This window comes from Neophocaena asiaeorientalis, unplaced genomic scaffold (genome assembly GCF_003031525.2).
Source record: "Neophocaena asiaeorientalis asiaeorientalis breed wild unplaced genomic scaffold, Neophocaena_asiaeorientalis_V1.1 scaffold365, whole genome shotgun sequence".
NCBI lineage: Eukaryota > Metazoa > Chordata > Mammalia > Artiodactyla > Phocoenidae > Neophocaena > Neophocaena asiaeorientalis.
In genome coordinates, this window is record NW_020172773.1 from 313265 (window position 1) to 334860 (window position 21596).

Consider the following 21596-nt stretch of genomic DNA (forward strand, 5'->3'; position numbering starts at 1 on the left):
GATTGATCCCTTGATCATTATGTAGTGTCCATATTTGTCTCTTGTAACAGTCTTTGTTTTAAAGTCTGTTTTGTCTGATATGAGAATTGCTACTCCAGCTTTCTTTTTTTTGTGTGTGTGTGGTACGCGGGCCTCTCACTGCTGCAGCCTCTTCCGTCGCAGAGCACAGGCTCCGGACGCGCAGGTGCAGCGGCCACGGCTCACGGGCCCAGCCACTCCACGGCACGCGGGACCCTCCCAGACTGGGGCACGAACCCGTATCCCCTGCATCGGCAGGCAGACTCCCAACCACTGCACCACCAGGGAAACAGTGGTGTGTTTTGTGGTGTCTGTGACCTTATTATGATTTTAGGCAGCCTCTCTGCTCATGGGTAGCGTTGTGTCCCTGTTTTGTTAGTTGTTTGGGATAAGGTATCCAGCACTGTAGTTTGCTGGTCGTTGAGTGGAGCTGGGTCTTAGCGTTGAGATGCAGATCTCTGGGAGAGCTTTCGCCGTTTGATATTACATGGAGTCGGGAGTTCTCTGGTAGACCAATATCCTGAACTTGGCTCTTCCACGTCAGAGGCACAGGCCTGACACCTGGCTGGAGCACCAAGACCCTGTTAGCCACATGGCTCACAAGCAAAGGGAGAAAAAAAGACATAAAGAGAGAAAGAAAAATAAAATAAAGTTATTAAAATAAAAACGTTGTTAAAAATAAGAAGTAATTAAAAAAAAGAAAAGAAAGAATGACCAAAGCAAAAAACAGATCCACCAAGGATAACAAGCGCCAAAAACTATACTAAAAAAAAAAAAAAGCAGACAGACAGAACCTTAGGACAAATGGTAAAAGCAACACTATACAGACAGAATCACACAAAGAAGCACACACATACAAATTCACAAAAAGAGAAAAAGGGGGGAAAAATCTATGTATTAAAAAAAAAATAGGAAGAGAGCAACCAAAGCAATAAACAAATCTACCAATGATAATAAACTCTAAATACTAAACTAAGATAAACATAAGACCAGACACAAATGAGATGCAGAAAGCAAACCCCAAGTCTACAGTTGCTCGCAATGTCCACCTCCTCAATTTGGGATGATTCGTTGTCTATTCAGGTATTCCACAGATGCAGGGTACATCAGGGTGACTGTGGAGATTTCATCTGCTGCTCTTGAAGCTGCTGGGAGAGATTTCCTTTCTCTTCTTTGTTCCCACAGCTCCTGGGGTTCAGCTTTAGATTTGGCCCTGACTCTGCATATAGGTCGCCTGAGCGCATCTGTTCCCACCCAGACAGGACGGGTTTAAAGGAGCAGCTGATTGGGGGCTCTGGCTTACTCAGGCCAGAGGGAGGGAGAGGTACGGAATGTGGGGCCGAGCCTGCGGCGACAGAGGCCCACATAACATTGCAACAGCCTGAGGTGCGCCATGTGTTCTCCCGGAGAAGTTGTCCCTGGATCATGGGACCCTGGCAGTGGCGGGCTGCACAGGCTCCCAGGAGGGGAGGTGTGAGTAGTGACCTGTGCTTGCACACAGGCTTTTTGGTGGCTGCAGCAGCAGCCTTGGTGTCTCATGCCCATCTCTGGTGTCCGCGCTGATAGCCGCTACTTGCACCCGTCTCTGGACCTCATTTAGGCGGTGCTCTGAATCCCCTCTCCTCGTGCACCCCAAAACAATGATCTCTTGCCTTTTCGGCAGCTCCATACTTTTTCCCGGACTCCCTCCCGACTATCTGTGGTGCACTAGCCCCTTCAGGGTGTGTTCATGCTGCCAACCCCATTCCTCTCCCTGGGATCTGACCAAAGCCCAAGCCTCAGCTCCCAGCCCCCACCCGCCCCGGCGGCTGAGTAGACAATCCTCTTGAGCTGGTGAGTGCTTGTCGGCACTGATCCTCTGTGTGGGAATCTCTCCACTTTGCCCTCTGCACCCCTGTTGCTGTGCTCTCCTCCATGGTGCTGAAGCTTCCCCCCCAACCCACCCTCCTGTCTCCACCAGTGAATGGGCTTCCTAATGTGTGGAAACCTTTCCTCCTTCACAGCTCCCTCCCACTGGTGCAGGTCCCGTCCCTATCCTTTTGTCTCTGTTTATTCTTTTTTCTTTTGCCCTACCCAGGTACGTGGGGGGTTTCTTGCCTTTTGGGAGGTCTGAGGTCTTCTGCCAGCATTCAGTAGGTGTTCTGTAGGAGTTGTTCCACACGCAGATGTATTTCTGATGTATTTGTGGGGAGGAAGATGATCTCCGTGTCTTACTCCTCCGCCATCTTGAAGGTCTCCTGCACATTAGTTTTTAAAGTATAAATACAACGGAATCTTAGAGAACAAGCCAGGTACAGTTACAGGTGCAATAAAATCTCACCAAAAATTTACTTGTGTTAAAGAGTTTTGTTGTTGTGAGGTTAGTGAAAAATGGTATTTTCATTTGGTCAGTACTGTCACAAAACACAAAAGTAAAGGCAGTGAAAATACTGTACACAATTGACCTTACCCTGAACTGAGAAAGTTATAAAAAATCATGAGGCAGATAATTCTGAACTACTTGTCTCCCCTGTAATGAGAGCTTTAGCCTGCTCTGCTTTTGAGAACAGGGGCTAGGTAGAGTCAATTTTTGATCATATTTTATTTAAATCTGCAGTATAGTGCTCACTGAGTACCATGTAGCTGCTTAGTAGTTCTGTTTGTTTGCTTTCATTAAAGCTTTTGTAAGTTTTTCCTGTTGACGTTCATAGGTCAGCTGGCTCCATTCATCTAATAGGTTAGGTTATCTGTACTTCCTTTGCTAATCCATTCTGGTCTTTATCCTCTTAATCCTTAGATAGTTGACTTACTTTAAATTTTTAAATTTTACATCCCCTTCAGTTTTTGTGAAGTCTTCTACAACTGGCTCATTGACTTACCTTCCATTTTAATTCCTGCCATTGGTCATTCCTTGTAGCCTCCAAGTCTGTTATCTGATACCCTGGTTTCTCACTTCCTTCATCTTCCTGAATTCAGTGACTTTTTGTTCTACTCTCTCTTAGTCTCCATGTCAGAATCACATTAACTGTAACATTTCTATTTCTAACATTAAATTTGAACTCCAAATTTATAATTTGGACTTTTAGACTTATAAACTCTTATTCTTTAGCTTGTTTGTTTTAAAAAAAAAAAAACGTTGAGCAAATTTGGAATGAAGAGAATGGTAAAAGTTAGAAGTATTTAAAATAGATAAGATCTAAACTGACTTCACTTAAACATGACAGGTGATGTATCTGTATTTTGAGTTTTTACCTTGATGGACTAGCATTTGTATCATCAATATTAGCACTTGTCATTGTTTTTCCTTTTTAAAAATGAACCTTAAAATGATTTATTTTGCTTAGCTAAATTAAAAGTATATTCAAATAGTACAGTGGAAATAATTATTTAAAGAATCAGCTTTTTTCATATATTAATGTAAATGGGCCTTTAATATTTGATATGTATCATAGATCTGCGTCATATTTCTGCATCAATGTGAGTATGATACCGACTGCCTTTTGATCTTGTCTCATTAGCCAACACAAGCTATCAACAGTACATTTTTCAACCTTACTTTGTCATATTCATGATGATGACCAGTCAATCTCAATTCATTAAGTAGCTTAATCTAAATCATTTTGTGTTAATGTCTTTCAGTTGATGATTATAACCCCCAAAGAAATGTTCTTTTAAAAAGGCAAAATAATATACTAGGATTTCATGGAAATGAAAACAATAAATTTAAAGACCTTATAAAATTCACAGAACTCAAATACATCATGAGTCACAGGGTCCTTTCTGATTTTGCTCCAGTCTTCTCCAGCATTACTTTACCTGTGTCTTCCTTTGCATGAGTTCCCAGTTTAGGTAAAGTTATATCTTAACATAGCACCTTGACTTTATAATTTGTATCAATTTTTAATGTATTATTTAGTTACTTTAATTTTCCTGTTTTTTAATAGTATGTAGGTATCATGAGAGCCAGAACCATTTCTGTATTATTCACTCCTTTATCCTCAGTGCCTTGCAAAGCATCTGAGATAATTGTGTATTCTGCTCTTACACTGAAATCAATTATCTTTTGAACCCAAGGCAGCAATCCCAGAGCAACTATTCCCCTTTCCGAATTCAAGGCCTTTTATTGAAGGTTCCTTCATCCTTTGATCCTGTTACTTCTCACAGTGCTTCTAAGTTCTTTCACACCTCTGGGATCTTTTCCATATATCCTGTTTTCCTGACTTTTGAGCTCTTCTCATATAAACATGAGCATTCCTGCTACATAGTTACATGTATGAATTTGTCACATAGTAACTATGCTTCTTATCAGATAGTAATTTTGGAATGACTGGTAGTTAAATAAGCTGCATATAAATTTATGTGATTAGTGCCATTTAACTTTTAAGCATTTGGTGTTTGTTTTTATGTTACTGACGATGACTTTTTTTTTTTTTTCTATAATCAGATAGCAAGAAAACGACACAAGGTTATTGGCACTTTTAGGAGTCCTCATGGCCAGACCCGACCCCCAGCTTCTCTTAAGCATATTCATCTAATGCCTCTTTCTCAGATTAAGAAGGTGCTAGACATACGAGAGACAGAAGGTATGGTCATTGGATAAACTATTGCCTAGATAAAAATAGTTTATATTCATTGAAAGTTTGATTCCCTTATATATATTTTTTAAGCTGGTATGTTATCTTTAAATATTGTTGGTTAGTTCTGGCAAAGTAATTGTTCTTATACTTCAACTACATCTCTAGGAACTGGGAGATTTTTAGTTTTTTTCAAATGAAAATACTATCTCAGTCTGAAGGATATCTTCATCTCTTAAGGGACAGAGAGCTTTTAAGTGGTTACATGTCAAAATAGTGCCCATTCCCACACCAAAACTTATTTTTATTCCTTCAGAATCCAGAGACAATTGTAGTCTATTACCTGTGCCCCACAGCTTATAACCTTCCCTGTTGCCAATGGCTGTATTGTTAGGGATACACGTAGGATATGACCAGGAATAGATGTGCATGAGTAAGTACACCCAAAGTAACTATGGTAGACTCAACATGGGCTCAAATGTGTATTAAGGAAAGCTTTTACTCTATACTTTGGGAGTGTTAGAAAGGATTCTTTGAAGGCCTGAAATTGGGAAAAGTTTATACCTACTGGCGCAGTATCAGTTTTTAAAATAGTACCTAGTGATGTGCATGCCTGGCAATATTTTGCTTGTTTAGGCATATATTTTTACAGTGTAAACTGGTTCCATTACTGATCCTATCCTCAAATGATGGAAAGCTTTTAATTTATGAGAAACAATAAAAAAACCCTTGAATGGCAACTTATATTGCTATCTTTACTCAGTTGTCAAATTCTGGATTTATTAAAGGTTACATAGAACATTCACTTAAATGATCTCTATATTTTTGGATTATAATTATGGAAGACTTCATTGTTTAAAATACGTTCTGTTTTAGCATCTTGGTCATAAAACATTTTGTAACAATTTTAATATTTGAGTATTTTATTTGAACTAGATTTAAATAGGTTGAATTATTGAATTATTCTTACAATGTCACTTTATTTTAAAACTTAACTTCTAGAATTCTAAGAAATGATATAATCTAATTTTTTAAAACTCCATCAAAGAAAATATGAAATGTCATGGAAAATACTGCTTACTTAACAATATCATTGTTGGTTCCTCACATGGTACATACTATTATAATTCTTTCCAGTGTTTCAACTTAATATGATGCTATTCTTTGTCCAGTTAAAAACAGAGGGGAGGGCTTCCCTGGTGGCACAGTGGTTGAGAGTCCGCCAGCTGATGCAGGGGACATGGGTTTGTGCCCTGGTCCGGGAAGATGCCACGTGCTGCGGAGCGGCTAGGCCCGTGAGCCATGGCCGCTGAGCCTGTGCGTCCAGAGCCTATGCTCCGCAACGGGAGAGGCCAAAAGCAGAGGGGACAGAAAAGGTAGAGAAGAGATAATTTTTTGGAATCTCATTGCTCTGAGGGAACTTGTGTTAAGTCTGTCATTTTCCAAGGAGTAACATTTAATGTTTGTGATTATTCTGGAACCCTAGATTGCCATAATGCTTTTGCCTTGCTTGTGAGGCCACCTACAGAGCAGGCAAATGTGCTGCTTAGTTTCCAGATGACATCAGAGGAACCTCCAAAAGAAAACTGGCTAAAGATGCTATGTCGACATGTAGCCAACACCATTTGTAAAGCAGATGCTGTAAGTTCTTAAACCACTATTATAATGAAAGTTTAAACTCCATGGTAATATACAGACTAAACGTGTACGTTTCTAATGACTTGTTAATTATGGATGAAGGAGAGTTTGTGTTGTGTTTATTGAGGAAAACTGATTTAAAAGTTGTTTTGGAGGAAATTTTTAAAAATATAGACACATGAAACATTTCTTTGAGTCCCTAGCTTACAGACAGGGCCTCATATATAAGGCCTCATAGCCTTACAGCTCCTTTGGCTCTGCTATAGTGAAGCTTTTGGGACTTATAATGTATTTTCATTAGTGCTCTTTGACTTGGCTATCTGTGAGAGAGTATTTTGATCTATTGTTCTTTTATCTTATTGAGAGCAATAGGTGAATTGTAGCAAGTTGCTTTTCCTGTCAGGCAAGTTGCCAATGCAGTTTTCTTAGTCCAATCTCTTAAAATCAAATGCCATTATGAATATATAACCATTTTTATCCTGTACAGATTAAAGTGAAGATATATGAGAAAATCAAATTCTTGAAGTTAAATAACTCACCAGAAATCAGGTAGCTTGTAGTAGATCTTGGATGAAATCTAGGTCCATTAAAAGATAATTTGGGGGCTTCCCTGGTGGCGCAGTGGTTGAGAGTCTGCCTGCCAATGCAGGGGACACGGGTTCGTGCCCCGGTCCGGGAAGATCCCACGTGCCGTGGAGCGGTTAGGCCCGTGAGCTATGGCGCTGAGCCTGCACATCCGGAGCCTGTGCTCCGCAAACGGGAGAGGCCACAACAGTCAGAAAGGCCCACATACCGCAAAAAAAAAAAAAAAAAAAAAAAGATAATTTGATTTCTTCATTATATATGGGAGAGACATGTGATAGATATAGATCCCTTCATCTTTGCACAAATGACATAGATGGAGGAGAATGTATAGACAGATAACCTTTTTCAGTATAGTACTTGGACATTTCCTGTGGGAATAAAACATTCAGTTTATTATAGTTAAATCTGATCTTAAAAGACATTGAGGTATAATTATTATTGCTTATAAAGTAAATACTTTATTAAAAGTATTTACCTAACTGTTTAGAAAAATTAACAGACTTTTAAATTTTGTTTTTTAATTGAAGTATAGTTGATTTACAGCATTGTGTTAGTTTCTGGTGTACAGCAAAGTGATTCAGTTATACATATACACACATATTCTTTTTCATTATGGTTTATTATAGGATACTGAATATAGTTCCCTGTGCTATATAGTAGGACCTTGTTGTTTATCTATTTTATATGTAGTAGTTTGTATCTGCTAATCCCAAACTCCTAGTTTATCCCTCTCCCACCCCCGTTCCCCTTTGGTAACCATAAGTTTTTACATTTTCTATGTCTGTGAGTCTGTTTCTTTTTCGTAAATAAGTTCATTTATGTCATATTTTAGATTCCACATATAAGTGATATCATATGGTATTTGTCTTTTCTCTTTGTGATTTACTTCATTTAGTATGATAATCTCTAGGTCCATCCATGTTGCTGCATGGCATACTTTCATTCTTTTTCATGGCTGAGGGGTAGTCAGTCCATTTTTTTAAACTTTTTTTTCTTTTTAAATTAATTAATTATTTATTTTTGGCTGCATTGGGTCTTTGCTGCTGCGCACGGGCTTTTTTCGTAGCTGTGGCAAGTGGGGGCTAATCTCCGTTGCTGTGCACAGGCTTCTCATTGTGGTGGCTTCTCGTTGCAGAGCATGGGCTCTAGGCACGTGGGCTTCAGTAGTTGTAGCTCGCCACTAGAGAAGTCCCTATTCCATTTTGTATATATACCACATCTTCTTTATCCATTCATCTGTCAATGGACATTTAGGTTGATTCCATGTCTCAGCAATTGTAAATTGTGCTGCTGTGGACATTGGGGTGCATGTATCTTTGAATTATAGTTTTCTCTGGATATATGCCCAGGAGTGGGATTCCTAGGTCATACGATAACTCTATTTTTAGTTTTTTTAAGGAACCTCCATACTGTTTTCATAGTGGCTGCACCAGTTTACATTCTAACCAACAGTGTAGGAGGGTTCCCTTTTTCTCCACACCCTCTCTGGGATTTGTTATTTGTAGACTTTTTAATGATGGCCATTCTGACTGGTGTGAGGGGTACCTCATTGTAGGTTTGATTTTCATTTCTCTAATAATTAGTGATGTTGAGCATCTTTCCATGTGCCTCTTGGCCATCTGTATGTCTTCTTTGGAGAAATGTTTATTTAGGTCTTCTGCCCAGTTATTGATTGAGTTGTTTTCTTGTTATAGAGTTGTATGAACTATTTGTATATTTTGGAAGTTAATCCCTTGTTGATTGAATCGTTTGCAAATATTTTCTCCCCTTCTGTAGGTTGTCTTTTCTTTATATGGTTTCCTTCCTATGCAAAAGCTTATAAGTTTGATTAGGTCCAATTTGTTTATTTTTGCCTTTATTGCCTTGGGAGACTGACCTAAGAAAACATTGGTACAATTTATGTCAGAATGTTTTGCCTGTGTTCTCTTCTAGGAGTTTTATGGTGTCTTGTCTTATATTTAATTCTTTACCATTTTGAGTTTATTTTTATGTATGGCGTGAGGGTGTCTTCTCACTTCATTGATTTACATACAGCTGTCCAGCTTTCCCAGCACCAGTTGCTGAAGAGAGTGTCTTTTCTCCATTGTATATTCTTGCCTCCTTTATCAAAGAATAATTGACTGTAGGTATGTTGGTTTATTTCTGGGCTCTCTGTTCTGTTCCATTGATCCATATGTCTGTTTGGGGGCCAATACAACACTGTTTTGATTACTGTAGCTTTGTAGTATTCTCTGAAGTCTGAGAGGGTTATGCCTCCAGCCTTGTTATTTTTCCTCAGGATTGCTTTGGTAATTCTGTTTTTTTTATGGTTCCATATAAATATGAGAACTATTTGTTTTAGTTCTGTGAAAAATGTCATGAGTAACTTGATAGGGATTGCATTAAATCTGTAGATTGCTTTGGGTAGTATGGCCATTTTAACAATATTAATTCTTCCAATCAAGAGCATGATTTCATTTCTTTGAATCATCTTCAGTTTTCTTTAACAATTTTCTAGCATTCTCAGCATATAAATCTTTGACCTCCTTGGTCAGGTTTATTCCTAAATATTTTGTGTGTGTATGATGTGGTTTTAAAAGGGATTTTTTCTTTTTCTTTTTTTAACTTTCTGATATTTCATTGTTAGTGTAAAGAAATACAGCAGATTTCTGTATGTTAATCTTGTATCATTACCTTGCTGAATTTATCGGTTCTAATAGTTTTTGTGTGGAGTCTATAGGGTTTTTTATATTTAGTGTCATGTCATCTGCATGTAATGACAGTTTTACCTCTTTTCCAATTTTGATACATTTTATTCCTTTTTCTTGTCCATTGCTGTGGCTCAGACTTCCAATCTATATTGAATAGAAGTGGTGAGAGTGGGCACCCTTGTCTTGTTCCAGATTTTAGCAGGGAGGCTTTCAGCTTTTCACCATTGAGTATTATCTTGGCTGGGGGTTTGTCAAAACAGCTTTTATTATGTTGCAGTATGTTCCCTCTATACCTGCTTTGGTAAGAGTTTTTATCATGAATGGACATTGAATTTTATCAGATGCTTTTCCTGTATCTATTGAGACGATCATGTGTTTTTTGTCTTTTCTTTTGTTGATGTGGTGTTATCACACTGATATTTGTATGTCGAACCATCTTTGTGACCCTGGGATGAATCCAACTTGATTGTGGTATATGATCTTGTTTTTATGTGTTGTTGGATTTGGTTTGCTAATATTTTGTTGAGAATTTTTTCATTTATATTCATCAAAGATATTGGCCTTTAATTTTCTTTTTTGGTATTGTTTTTGGTTTTGGTATCAGGGTGATGGTGGCTTTCTAGAATGCCTTTGGGAGTGTTCCCTTTTCAATCTTTTGGTGGAAGAGTTTGGGGAGGGTTTTTATAAGTTCTTCTTTGTATGCTTGGCAGAATTCCTCAGTGAAGCCATCTGGTCCTGACTTCGGTTTGCAGGGAGTTTTTTCATTACATATTGTATTTCACATCTAGTGAATGGTCTGTTCAAATTTTCTTTCCTCTTCATTCAGTTTTGGTGGGTTGTATGTTTCTAGAAAATTGTACGTTTTTTCTAGGTTGTTGAATTTGTTGGCATATAATTGTTCATAGTATTGTCTTATGTTTTTTAAATTTTTGTTGTACTGGTTGTTATTTCTCCTCTTTCATTTCTTATTTTGTTTATTTGGGTCCTCTGTTCTTGATGAGCCTGAAGAGAGGTTTGTTGATTTTGTTTACCATTTCAAAGAATCAGCTCTTTTCTTTTGTTTTTTAATCTATATTTTACTTATTTTCTCTCTGATCTTTATTATTTCCTTCCTTATAAGAACTTCTTTTGCTGCATGCCATAGATTTTGTATGGTTGTGTTTTTATGTCATATGTTTCAAGGTATCTTCTGATTTCCTCTTTGATTGCATCATCAACCCATTGGTTTTTGTAGCATGTTTTATAGTCTCCATGTAATCATTTTTTTCTTATTTCTCTTTTTGTGGTTGATTTCTAGTTTCATGCCTTTGTGGTCAGAAAAGATGCTTGAAATAATTTCTATCCTCTTAAATTTGTTCAGGCTTGTTTTTTGTCCTAGTATGTAGTTTGTCTTAGAGATTATTCCATGTGCACTTAAAAAGAATGTGTATTCTGGTTTTTTTGGATGTAATGTCCTGAAAATATCAATTAATTCTAACTGTTCTATTGTATCATTTAGGATCTCTCTTGCCTTACTGATTTTTATATCTGGAAGATCTGTCCATTGGTGTGAGTGAGGTGTTAAAAGTCTCTTACTATTGTATTCCTGTCAATTTCTCCCTTTATGTCTGTTACCATTTGCTTTTTGTATTTAGGTGCTCCTATACTGCATATGTTAACAAGTGTTATGTTAATGAGTGTAATAGCCTCTTCTTGTATTGACCCTTTTATCATTATAGAGTGTCCTTTATTTTTATTTATTTTTTTTTTTAGAGTGTCCTTTATTATCTTTATTACATTAGCTTTAGAGTCTGTTTTGTCTGATAGGAGTATTGCTAGACCCACTTTCTTGTCATTTCTGTTTGCATGAAATATCTTTTTCCATCTCATCACTTTCAATCTATGTGTGTCCTTCATCCTAAAGTGGGTCCCTTGTAGGCAGCATATTGTAAGCTCCTGTTTTTTTATTCAGTCTTCCATTCTATGTCTTTTTATTAGAGAATTTAGTCCATTGACATTTTAGGTAATTATTGGTAGATATGTATTTATTGCCATTTTAAATCTTGTTTTCTAGTTGATTTTGTATTTCTTCTTTGTTCCTTTCTTTTTTTCATTTTGTAGTTTGATGGTTTTCTTTTGTATTACGCTTTTGTTCTGTTCTTTTTGGTTTTTGTGAGTCTGTTGTATATTTTTCATACTCTCTTCCCCCACATTTTATGATTTTGATGTCCTCTTTTACATCTTCATGTTTATTCTTTTGGTGTTCATTGTAGTTATCATTGCTTTCACAAAAATTTATTCTTTTAATCTGTATACTGGCTTATTTAAGTGATTTACTTTCCAGTTGAGATATTTCTCTTTCCTCTAGATTCTTGCTTCTTTTCTATTTAAAGAAGACCTTTCAATACTCCTATTAGGATAGGTTTAATATTGCTGTATTCTTTTAGTTTTTGCTTGTCTGAGAAATTCTTTATCTCTCCTTCTATCCTAAGTGATAATCTTGCTGGCTAGAGTATCCTGGGTTGCAGCTTCTTCCCTTTCAAGACTTTGAATATATCTTGCCACTCCCTTCTGGTCTTCAATGTTTCTGTAGAGAAATCAGCTGATAGCCTTATGTGGTTTCCCTTGTAATTAACGCTTTGTTTTTCTCTTGCTGCCTTTAGAATCCTCATATCTTTTAACTTTTGCCATTTTAATTATAATATGTCTTGGTGTAGGTCTGTTTGGGTTCTTCTTGTTTGGGGCCCTCTGTGCTTCCTGTACCTGGGTATCTGTTTCCTTCTTTATATTTGGGAAGTCATCAGCCATAATTTCTTCAAATAAATTTTTTTTTTTTTGCAGTACGCGGGCCTCTCACTGTTGTGGACTCTCCCCTTGCGGAGCACAGGCTCCGGATGCGCAGGCTCAGTGGCCATGGCTCATGGGCCTAGCCACTCCGTGGCATGTGGGATCTTCCCAGACCAGGGCACGAACCCATGTCCGCTGCATCGGCAGGCAGACTCTCAACCACTGCGCCACCAGGGAAGCTCCAAATAAATTTTTGATCCCCTTTTCTCTTTGTTTTCCTTCTGGGATCCCTATTATGCATATATCTGGATACTTTATATTATCCCATAGGTCTCGTTTATTGCTTTCCTTTTTTTTTTTTCATTTGTGTTTCTGTCTGTTGTTCTGATTGGGGGATTTCCATTATTCTATCTTCCAGATCACTTATAAGTTCTTTTGCATTATCCAGTTTGTTGTTGATTGCCTCGAGTTCAGCTTTTGTTTTGGCAAATGAGTTTTCTAATTTAATTCCCTCCTTTCTATAGTTTTTAGTTCCTTTTTACAGTAATGTGCATTTCTGTTGATAGACTTGCTTAATTACTTCAGTATTTTCATTACCTCCTTTTTGGACTACAGATCTGCTAGACTGCAGATGTCTGTTTCATTGTTCTTTCAGGGGAATTCTCTTGGTCTTTTAATTGGGAGTGTTTCCTCTGCTTCATTTTACTTCTATTTCTCTGACTGTGTGAATTAAGGAGAAATAGTTATCTGCTGTGGTCTTGAAGGGCTGTTTTTTGTGTTGCCCTGTGTAGCCCTCGTGAGTGTAATATTTTTGTGCAAGGGCTGTTTTTATTATGGATGTCTGCCACATTTTTCTTTAGTGTGTGTTAGCCGTTATCCCCTTGATAGGGGGTATGATTGTTACCGTGATGACCAGAGCCTGCACTGATGTTGAGCATGGCCTCCTCTTTGCTCTTTGGTTGTCACAGCTCTGTCAGGGGCAGGGTCTGCACCCCAGTTGTTGGAGTAGATGCCACCAGCTCTGTTTCTGGACTGGTGTTAGGTAGCTGGGCTTGAATGCCCCTGCTGGGAGAGGAGCCCCTGATTATTCCTCTGCAGAAGCTGTCTACTGGGAAGTCGCTCTGTGGTTTTGCTTGTTACCTGTCGTGTTGGCTCACCAATGTATACTGTCTTTGGCGCTGCCCTCAGTCTCACCTCAACCATGGGAATTCAGACAGTAAGCTGGGGTATCCCTCAGGTGCTGTGCTCACAAAGCCACTAGCATAGATCTTTTGACATGGAACCACTGAGTTCAAGCACTGGTATACCATGGTCGTGCACCTGGACTGGGTCAAGCACCTGGACCCACCGTAGGAGCTACTGAGTCAGCCCAGACCCCGACCCCGCCTCTGTGTGTGAGCGCCAGCAGAGCCTGCTACCGCCAGACCTGCCCCAGCCACAGGAGCGCCAATAATCTACTCCGATGTCCTGCAGGCACTGGGTTTACAAAGCTGTCTCAGATGCACAAATCTGCAGATATCACAGCTGCTGGAACACTCAGATTTCAACCCTGCTTCTGAAGTTGTGCGGCCGCTGGCCATAGGCTACGGTTTCAGCCCTGCCTCCATGTGTGGGCAGCTCACCCAGGCTTGCTCGCTCCCAAATCATAGAGGCAGAGCCTCACCCTCTGTGAGCACACCGAGAATGAGGCTGCTGTTCCAGGCCCCGCCCCTCCCTTTGAGCTTGCAGGTTAACAATGGGACATCAGTGACAGATCTGGGCTCCTTCTTGCGCATGCCCCTGTTTGCAGCTGTGGACCACACTCCAGCCTCTTCAGGCTGTCTCCATGCAGCCAATGCCAGTCTTCTCAGGTCTGTCCTCTGAAGCCCAAGTTTTAGCACTCAGCCCCTGTGTGTAGCAGCAGATGTGGGTCCTAGGCTAGGGATTGCAGTGAGATGGCCAGGGCCTTCTGTGCAGGTCTCTCTATGTTCTTCTTGTTGCACACTGGCTGCAGCACTCTCCTCCAAGCTTCTGAAGCTCCCTTTCTCTCCCCACTGATCTCCCCTGCTGGTAAAGCAGCTTCCCATGGTGAGGTAACCTTTCCTCTTTCACAGCACCCTCCCAGGAGCACAGATCCCGTCCCAATTCCCGTTTTCTTTCTTTCACCCTACCCTGTTAGGTGGTCATCTTTCTTGCATTTTGGTTTTATGAGATCTTCTGCTGGCATTCAGCAGGTATACTGTAAGAATTATTCCACATGTAGATGTATTTGTGGTATATTTGTGGGAAGAGGTGAGTTCCACTTCCTTCTCTATTCCACCACCTCCTCTGGCCCTTGATTTGTTTGTTTTTTAAAAATTTCTGTGGGGGGCTTCCCTGGTGGCACAGTGGTTGAGCGTCCACCTGCCGATGCAGGGGACACGGGTTCGTGCCCCGGTCCGGGAAGATCCGACATGCCGCAGAGCGGCTGGGCCCATGAGCCATGGCCGCTGAGCCTGCGCGTCCGGAGCCTGTGCTCTGCAACGGGAGAGGCCACAGCAGTGAGAGGCCCGTGTACCGCCAAAAAAAAATTTCTGTGGGCCAAGAATATGTTGTTATAAATAAAGGATTGTTCCACAGAAAGGTTCATGGAAGGAAATACAGTGCTAGTGTGTACAACAGAGTGCTGATGAGAAAGGAGATGCAGACAGCTTTTTGTAAAGCCAAAAAGCTGCTCATTATAAGGAAGAATTTTTTCTCATAGTTCTAGATATCCATATATAAAATGGATTTCTGCAGTATAGTGATTGCCTATTATAGAGATTACTCCTGCATTTATCACAATGTCTGACTACATGGCTTATGCAGTCCTTTCTAAATTTATAACCATGATTCTGAAATGTAAATGGTTAATGGAAAAGTTTCCTTAAAATAAAGTCTATTGAATTACTAGCCACAGGATGGCTAATAATTCTAGAACTGAAATATAAACAGTTAATGAAAATATTTCATAAAGTAGAATTAACCACAAGATGGCAGCAAACATTTAACTATATCCTGATTTATACTGTGTTAAACCACAGAATTCTTCCCAGTTGTGAAATTTTGTTACTAAGAAATGTTTGTAAATTCAGATTTTAGGCAACTGCAGTTGAGCTCTTTCCTACATTTCAAATATTATGCATAGTAAATTTTTTTAAAGCCCTGAGTCGGTGCCTTATCATTTGAGAACTTTTGCCATGTTGAAGAGAAAATATTTCTGTATTCTCACACACACACACACACACACACACACACACACTGTAAAAAATATAAAAATCTGATTCTTTGAATCAGTTTTTGTTCTTCTGTTATATACTTTTTGAGGCCTTAAATAAATTTCAGAGTAGAAATTATATCAAACACATCAGAAATCTTGAGTAGCTTCATTTATATATGCTCCCTATGTGAGCATATAAGTTCTTAAAGGTTTGATTTTAGGAACAGTTGTGTATTTTTATTTTGTTTATTTTAAAATAAAAATATTAATTTTCAACAGGAGAATCTTATTTACACTGCTGATCCAGAATCCTTTGAAGTAAATACGAAAGATATGGACAGTACATTGAGTAGAGCATCTAGAGCAATAAAAAAGACTTCAAAAAAGGTGAGTCTTAGTGAAATTATTATTCAGCATATCTCCAAAATGTATTTTTCAGAGTATATTAAAATAGTATTGCCATAGACATCAGGTAGTATATAAAATAAAGCTGTTTTTGGTTCTAGGCAATGGCCCACAGAGATAATAGTTTAGCTCAGTGAATTCTTTGGCACAGTAATTATAACAAATTGTTATCCTTCCCATTTTAGTTACTATGATACTTCTGATGGTGTTTTAGGTATAGATACGTGTGCATTCATGTTAGAAATTGCATTTAACATGAATTGCATTCATGTTAAAAATCAGATATTTTTCAGCAAAGGGCACACAGTAGAGTCAGGAAACCTGGGATCTATTCCTTACCATAAGTGTGTTTCAGACTTCTAATGATGAAGATAGTTTTGTTACTTACCTTACAGTATTGAAGTTGTTGAGGACTACACAAGAATGTTGGTAATAGGGCTTTTTAAAAGTAGAACTAGACTTTTAATTTTACAGGTAAAATTTTGCAACTGTAGTCTACTTGCTAGGTTTATAAGTCTTGGTTGTTGTTTTCCTTGCCTTTGAGGGGAGGCTTTATACTTTAATCATCATTTATCTCTGCATTTAACATGTATGATGTATAGTAGATAAACATGTTAACAATGATGATTCAAATAAACTCCTACACTTTTTCAATTAAAGAAATTGAGGTTTAAGTGACTTTGGATCAAAGATCTCACAACTAAATTGTAGCAAAATCAGATAACACCCAGGTTTCTTCTCTCATGCCAAATTTTCCCTCCCACTTTCTCCTGCTGGACTAGTGTAGGTGCTCTATGAAACCAAGATGGAGTAATCTACAATGTACTACATTTTCTCACTGCTTTGTCCAAAGAGATTCTAATTTTGCTATATACTTTTTATAGAAAAACTTTTGGTGTGAATTTGGCTTTGTTTACATATAATTGTTCTAATCAGTTAGATTTGTCTAGGTTTTTTAATTAATTGTAATTTAACTCTAGGTTACAAGAGCATTCTCTTTCTCCAAAACTCCAAAAAGAGCTCTACGAAGGGCTCTTATGACATCCCAAAGTTCAGTGGAGGGAAGAAGTCCTTCTAGCAATGATAAGCATGTAATGAGTCGTCTGTCTAGCACATCTTCATTAGCAGTAAGTGATTTTGATTTAATGGGCTAAATGACTCCAAATTTATGAAGTTGGTGTGGAATTTGTTAACTTTTTAAAGACGGAAATATTAATATCTCCATCAATTTTTTGGATATATCTAAGCATCTGACCTCTTTACTGTGTTAGGTAACTGAGAAAACCTCACTTAATGAACTAGAGACTTACTTAATGTGTAGTTTGATATGAAATTTTACTGGGATTGAGTTGTAGGTCTCTAAGAAACATGTTTCAATCTGGCCTATCACTTTACTGATGTAAATAGCCATGGTTCTATTTATAGATTGGCTCCAGTAATATAGCAGAGACTGAGTTTTATTTCTTTCATTATTTATGTGATGAATATATAATCTCTGAAGCTGTGAATATCAAAGGATGATATGGGTTCTAAATTCATGTATATATTTTTAAATGTTTCCTGAGCAATCCAAATTCCCAACAGTGTCAGAATTTTAGTCATTTAATTAATATTAAGGGCATTTCTAACATTTATTACTGTCACTAAATAGTGATGTATCTGTCCTTTGTAAAAATTATTAACCTTACCTACTAAGGTTAAGAAAAGCAAGTGACTGTCACTTCTTAGCTGTATGTCCTTCAGCAAGTTTCCTATTCTCTCTTATCCCCATTTTTGCAGATGAGAGAAAAGAGGTTAATAGTACTTACCTATGGTGTTATTGTAGAGAGTAAATACACACACACACTCACGTATAATGTGATTTTGTACTCAAAGGCAGCTTGAGTAGTGGTTAAGAGCATGAACTCTGGAGCTCACATGTTCAAATCCCGGTTCTGCTATTTGCTAGCTGTGTGACTTTTGTCAGCTTATTAGAGATCTTCCTGTTTCAATTTCACTGTCTGTAAAATGAATCTAAAGTAGTAGTTGTAAGGATTAAATAAGTTAATATACACAAAGGGAGTGCTTTGGTGTTTTATAAATGGTTACCTTTAATTGTTAAAGTTTATACAGAAAAGGCACATAATGCTTCATAACTTATTTTTTATAAAGCTAGTTAAGTCGTTAGTTAATATACATCAAAGGTTACAGCTAATATGAGTATGTTTATACAGAACTTTTAATCAAGATTAACCTTCCAGTGAGAGAGAAGTTGTACTTAGTTGATGATATAAATTTTTGCAAAGAAATTTGATTAATGAAAAATATATTGAAATTGACAAAATTTAGCATTCATTTACTAAAATCGGACTGTAAGCTTTCTGAAGTCCAAAGTACTATCCCTTGTTTATTTCCTGCATTTATAGTAACTATTATAAACATTATTGCTTTTCAAATGAAGATAATTGGATTTAATAGAAGAATTTTGGAAAATTAATATATATTATTTATGGTTTTGTCAATTTTATGTAGACAACATAAATAAGAAGTACCTAAAATATCTTTAAGACGTTCATGTCCTCTTCTCAATTGCCTATTTCTGTTCTAACAGATTACCCATTCTGTTTCCACAAGCACTATAATTGGATTTACTAAGCATGGTTATGTTCAGCGCTCAAACTCTACTGGTGGGCGCTCTCAAAACTCCTGGTTTCGATCTATACGTCATTCTGCCTCACGAGCTAGTTTTTCAGAGATGCTAGAAGGAAATACTGAGTTTTCAAATTTCAAAAAAAGTTCTATCCAAGTCATCTTTGACATTTGTGAAGAATTAGGAGATATGCCAACCAGTAATGGAAACAAGCCTCGTGAAGTTTAATGTGAGCTTATTAGCTATTTGAAGTTTGCATTTGTGAAAAAAAGTTTTTTTCTCCACTGAATTACTTATTAGGTGGGTGGGGACTTTTGAATTCACAACTTTATAACTGCTTTGAATTCACAACATAGGCTTAATAGAGTTTCTTTGCTTATTGGCACATAAAGATATGTTTGCAAGGTAATTTACTCATAAGTCCAGAAAAAATCAGTCCCATTAGAGATTTTCTTATTTATGAAAATGATTATTTAAAAAATAGTAGTAATTGTCCTGTGAAGTGGATTTATATTACAGATCTGATTCTTAATCTTAGATTTATGACATTTATGTAAAATTTATGCTTTTAATATGGCAAATCGTAAAGGTTTTACCTGAGGAAAATGTAAACTATTATACTATCTACTTAAATCATTTCTTTGCTATCACTTGAATGGTAATACTTTACCAACCTAGCTCTTTAAACACGTCATTTTATTTACTACCTAGTTGAAGAGAACTTATAGCTAGCTACCTTGCTGGCTCTAAGTTTAGTTACAGTTAGCCATTAATATCTGCTAAAATAAAACAGTACCTTTATAATTTGTTTTGATTTACACCCCCTCTTGAGTGTTTGGTATTCATGTCTATGTTTCTTTGTTATTAAAAATCTGATGATATTTAACTTTGACACTCTGAAACAATAAGTTTAGACAGCTTAGTATATTAATAATCTCTATTATCAAAAGCACAGCTGTTTTGCTCAATTTTTACATGGAGCAAAATCATACATACACACAAACACATACAGACATATAAATATGGGTTGCATACATAATATAAAAACTTTTGGAGTTTATGACTTTTAATTTAGAAAATTATTTCCCACGAAGTAATTTTACTCCTCTTAATTCTGCTTTATGATTAAGTTAAGAAGAAACCACTAGGGTTTATCTTTTTAACCTCAAAACTTATACTCTAATTTATAATTTTAAAAAAACCTGAAACACTAAGCATATATCTGTTTCAACTGAGTTCATATGTAGTAAACTAGTCTATACATTTGTTTCTTGTTTTCAGAATTCTGAAATAGTTTTAATTATGTGTTCTCTCCACCCTTCCCCCTAATTTTAAGTTTATTTAAAGAGTTTAGATTTTTCAGATATCTTAATTGTTATGATAATTTGTAAAATGTAAAAATGACATGTATGATACTAAACTGTATATTACAATTTTTAAAAGAAAAAATTTTAAATACACAATATTTTGTCTTTACAGGGCATCCCATCTCCTTCCCTTGTCAGCCTTCCTTCCTTCTTTGAAAGGAGAAGTCATACTTTAAGTAGATCTACAACTCATTTGATATGAAGCTTAAAAAAATCTTAATTTGTAGAAACTTTTAAACAACCTCATATTCAAATAAGAAACTGACTTAAATGGTACTTGTCGTTAGCACTTGCTGAACGCTGGAAAGAAGGTAACACTAAACTATGCCATTTTTTTTCTTCTTGAAAGAGTAAGATTAACCTCTTACATTTTTTGAGTTAATTCATGTAAAAAATTATATTGATTTTGATGTAATTTTTCTCTTTGTTGAATGCAATTGAAGACCAATCATTTAAGTTATTCATGATATTAGTAACTTTGCCATGTGATACAGTAAATAAATTTTATTGGCTGACGCCAAATACTGCTGTGAATCTCTTTGTATAGTGTCCATGAATGAATTTTTGGAAATAAATATCTGTGTATCTCAATTTGTTCAGAAATTAAGTGATACCACAGTACTTACTAGATAAAAACCTGCATAGATCTCTGAATAGTGGGTTCTTGGTCCACATGTGCTATTTAAAGTAGTTATTTAACTGCTCCTTTTGCAGTTTATTTTATAAATAAAGATACAGCATGTGGATTTTAAAAGATTTGCCGCTATTAACAAGAATAACAGTTAAAGGAGATGGTTTCAAAATACGCTTGCAAATTGAGATAAGGGCAGAAAGATTAGAAAATAATGTATATTTTGCACAAACATGATACTGGTGTATACTTGTAGCTGTTTAAGGGACAATATACTTATGATGATTTTAGCCACTAGCAAATCTTGATTTAGTTTGACAGTGTGTGGAATTTTATTTTGAAGGATAAGACCATGGGGAAATTGTGGTAAAGATTGTTTATATTCTTTATGAAATAATTCTAAAGTTGGCTAACCTGCTGTAAAATACATAGATATGTGTATGGTCAAATTTTTATCATGGCCTCATAATTAAGTGTAAAACTGAAATACATTTATTTGCTTTTGTAAAATACTTTTCAAACCCTGATGTTATCTTTCACAGTAGTCTTTTTTTAAGTCAGTAATACAAATTAATCAAGTTCCTATGAATAAATGCATTTTTATTTCCTACCTGTTTAGGGAGTACTGCAAATGTTTAACTGTCACTTAACAATTTTCAGTTATCAGTTATAATAGTTTAACTGACTATATAGATTTTTTTCTATACCACATATGTACCACTTTTAAATAGTAAATGATCCTTTATTGCTATATTTTAAAAGCAGTTGTATTAGGAAGAACTTTGTAAATAAATACTTAAAACTCAAGTATATTTTATGTTTCATGTTTTAAACAGTTCTTTCAGACAAATTTTCATAAGCCAGTATGAATGCTTATATCAACCTTTGCTCTGTTGTGTATTTGCTTGCATATTTATTGCTTATTCCTCCCTCTATAGTATTTGTAAGCATTATGTATACTGGGCAATGTGTAAGTTAGGAGTCATTAATCTGGAATCTACTTTGCAGAATGGAGGTAGTGAATCCTATGATAGTTTATATAAAAGTTTGTGTTTATGTGCATGTATGCATTTTTTCTGGCAGAAAATACACAACTT

The 21596-nt window shown here is 36.7% G+C and overlaps 1 protein-coding gene across 6 annotated transcripts in view; it reads left to right on the forward strand.

Moving 5' to 3' along the window:
* The window catches only part of ECT2 (epithelial cell transforming 2), a 64673-nt gene extending 43367 nt beyond the window's left edge, over positions 1–21306 (forward strand). For 3 of the 6 annotated variants that reach the window (XM_024740865.1, XM_024740862.1, XM_024740864.1), the window contains exons 21-26: positions 4442–4580; positions 6058–6212; positions 15747–15854; positions 16853–16999; positions 18463–18730; positions 19981–20094. In XM_024740865.1, coding sequence (XP_024596633.1) covers positions 4442–4580; positions 6058–6212; positions 15747–15854; positions 16853–16999; positions 18463–18729 — 816 coding nt within the window. In that variant the 3' untranslated portion in view covers position 18730; positions 19981–20094. Of the gene's footprint in view, positions 1–4441; positions 4581–6057; positions 6213–15746; positions 15855–16852; positions 17000–18462; positions 18731–19980 lie in introns of all 6 variants that reach the window. The other 3 variants (XM_024740866.1, XM_024740867.1, XM_024740868.1) reach the window with 1 other exon arrangement.
* The last annotated feature ends 290 nt before the right edge of the window (positions 21307–21596 follow it).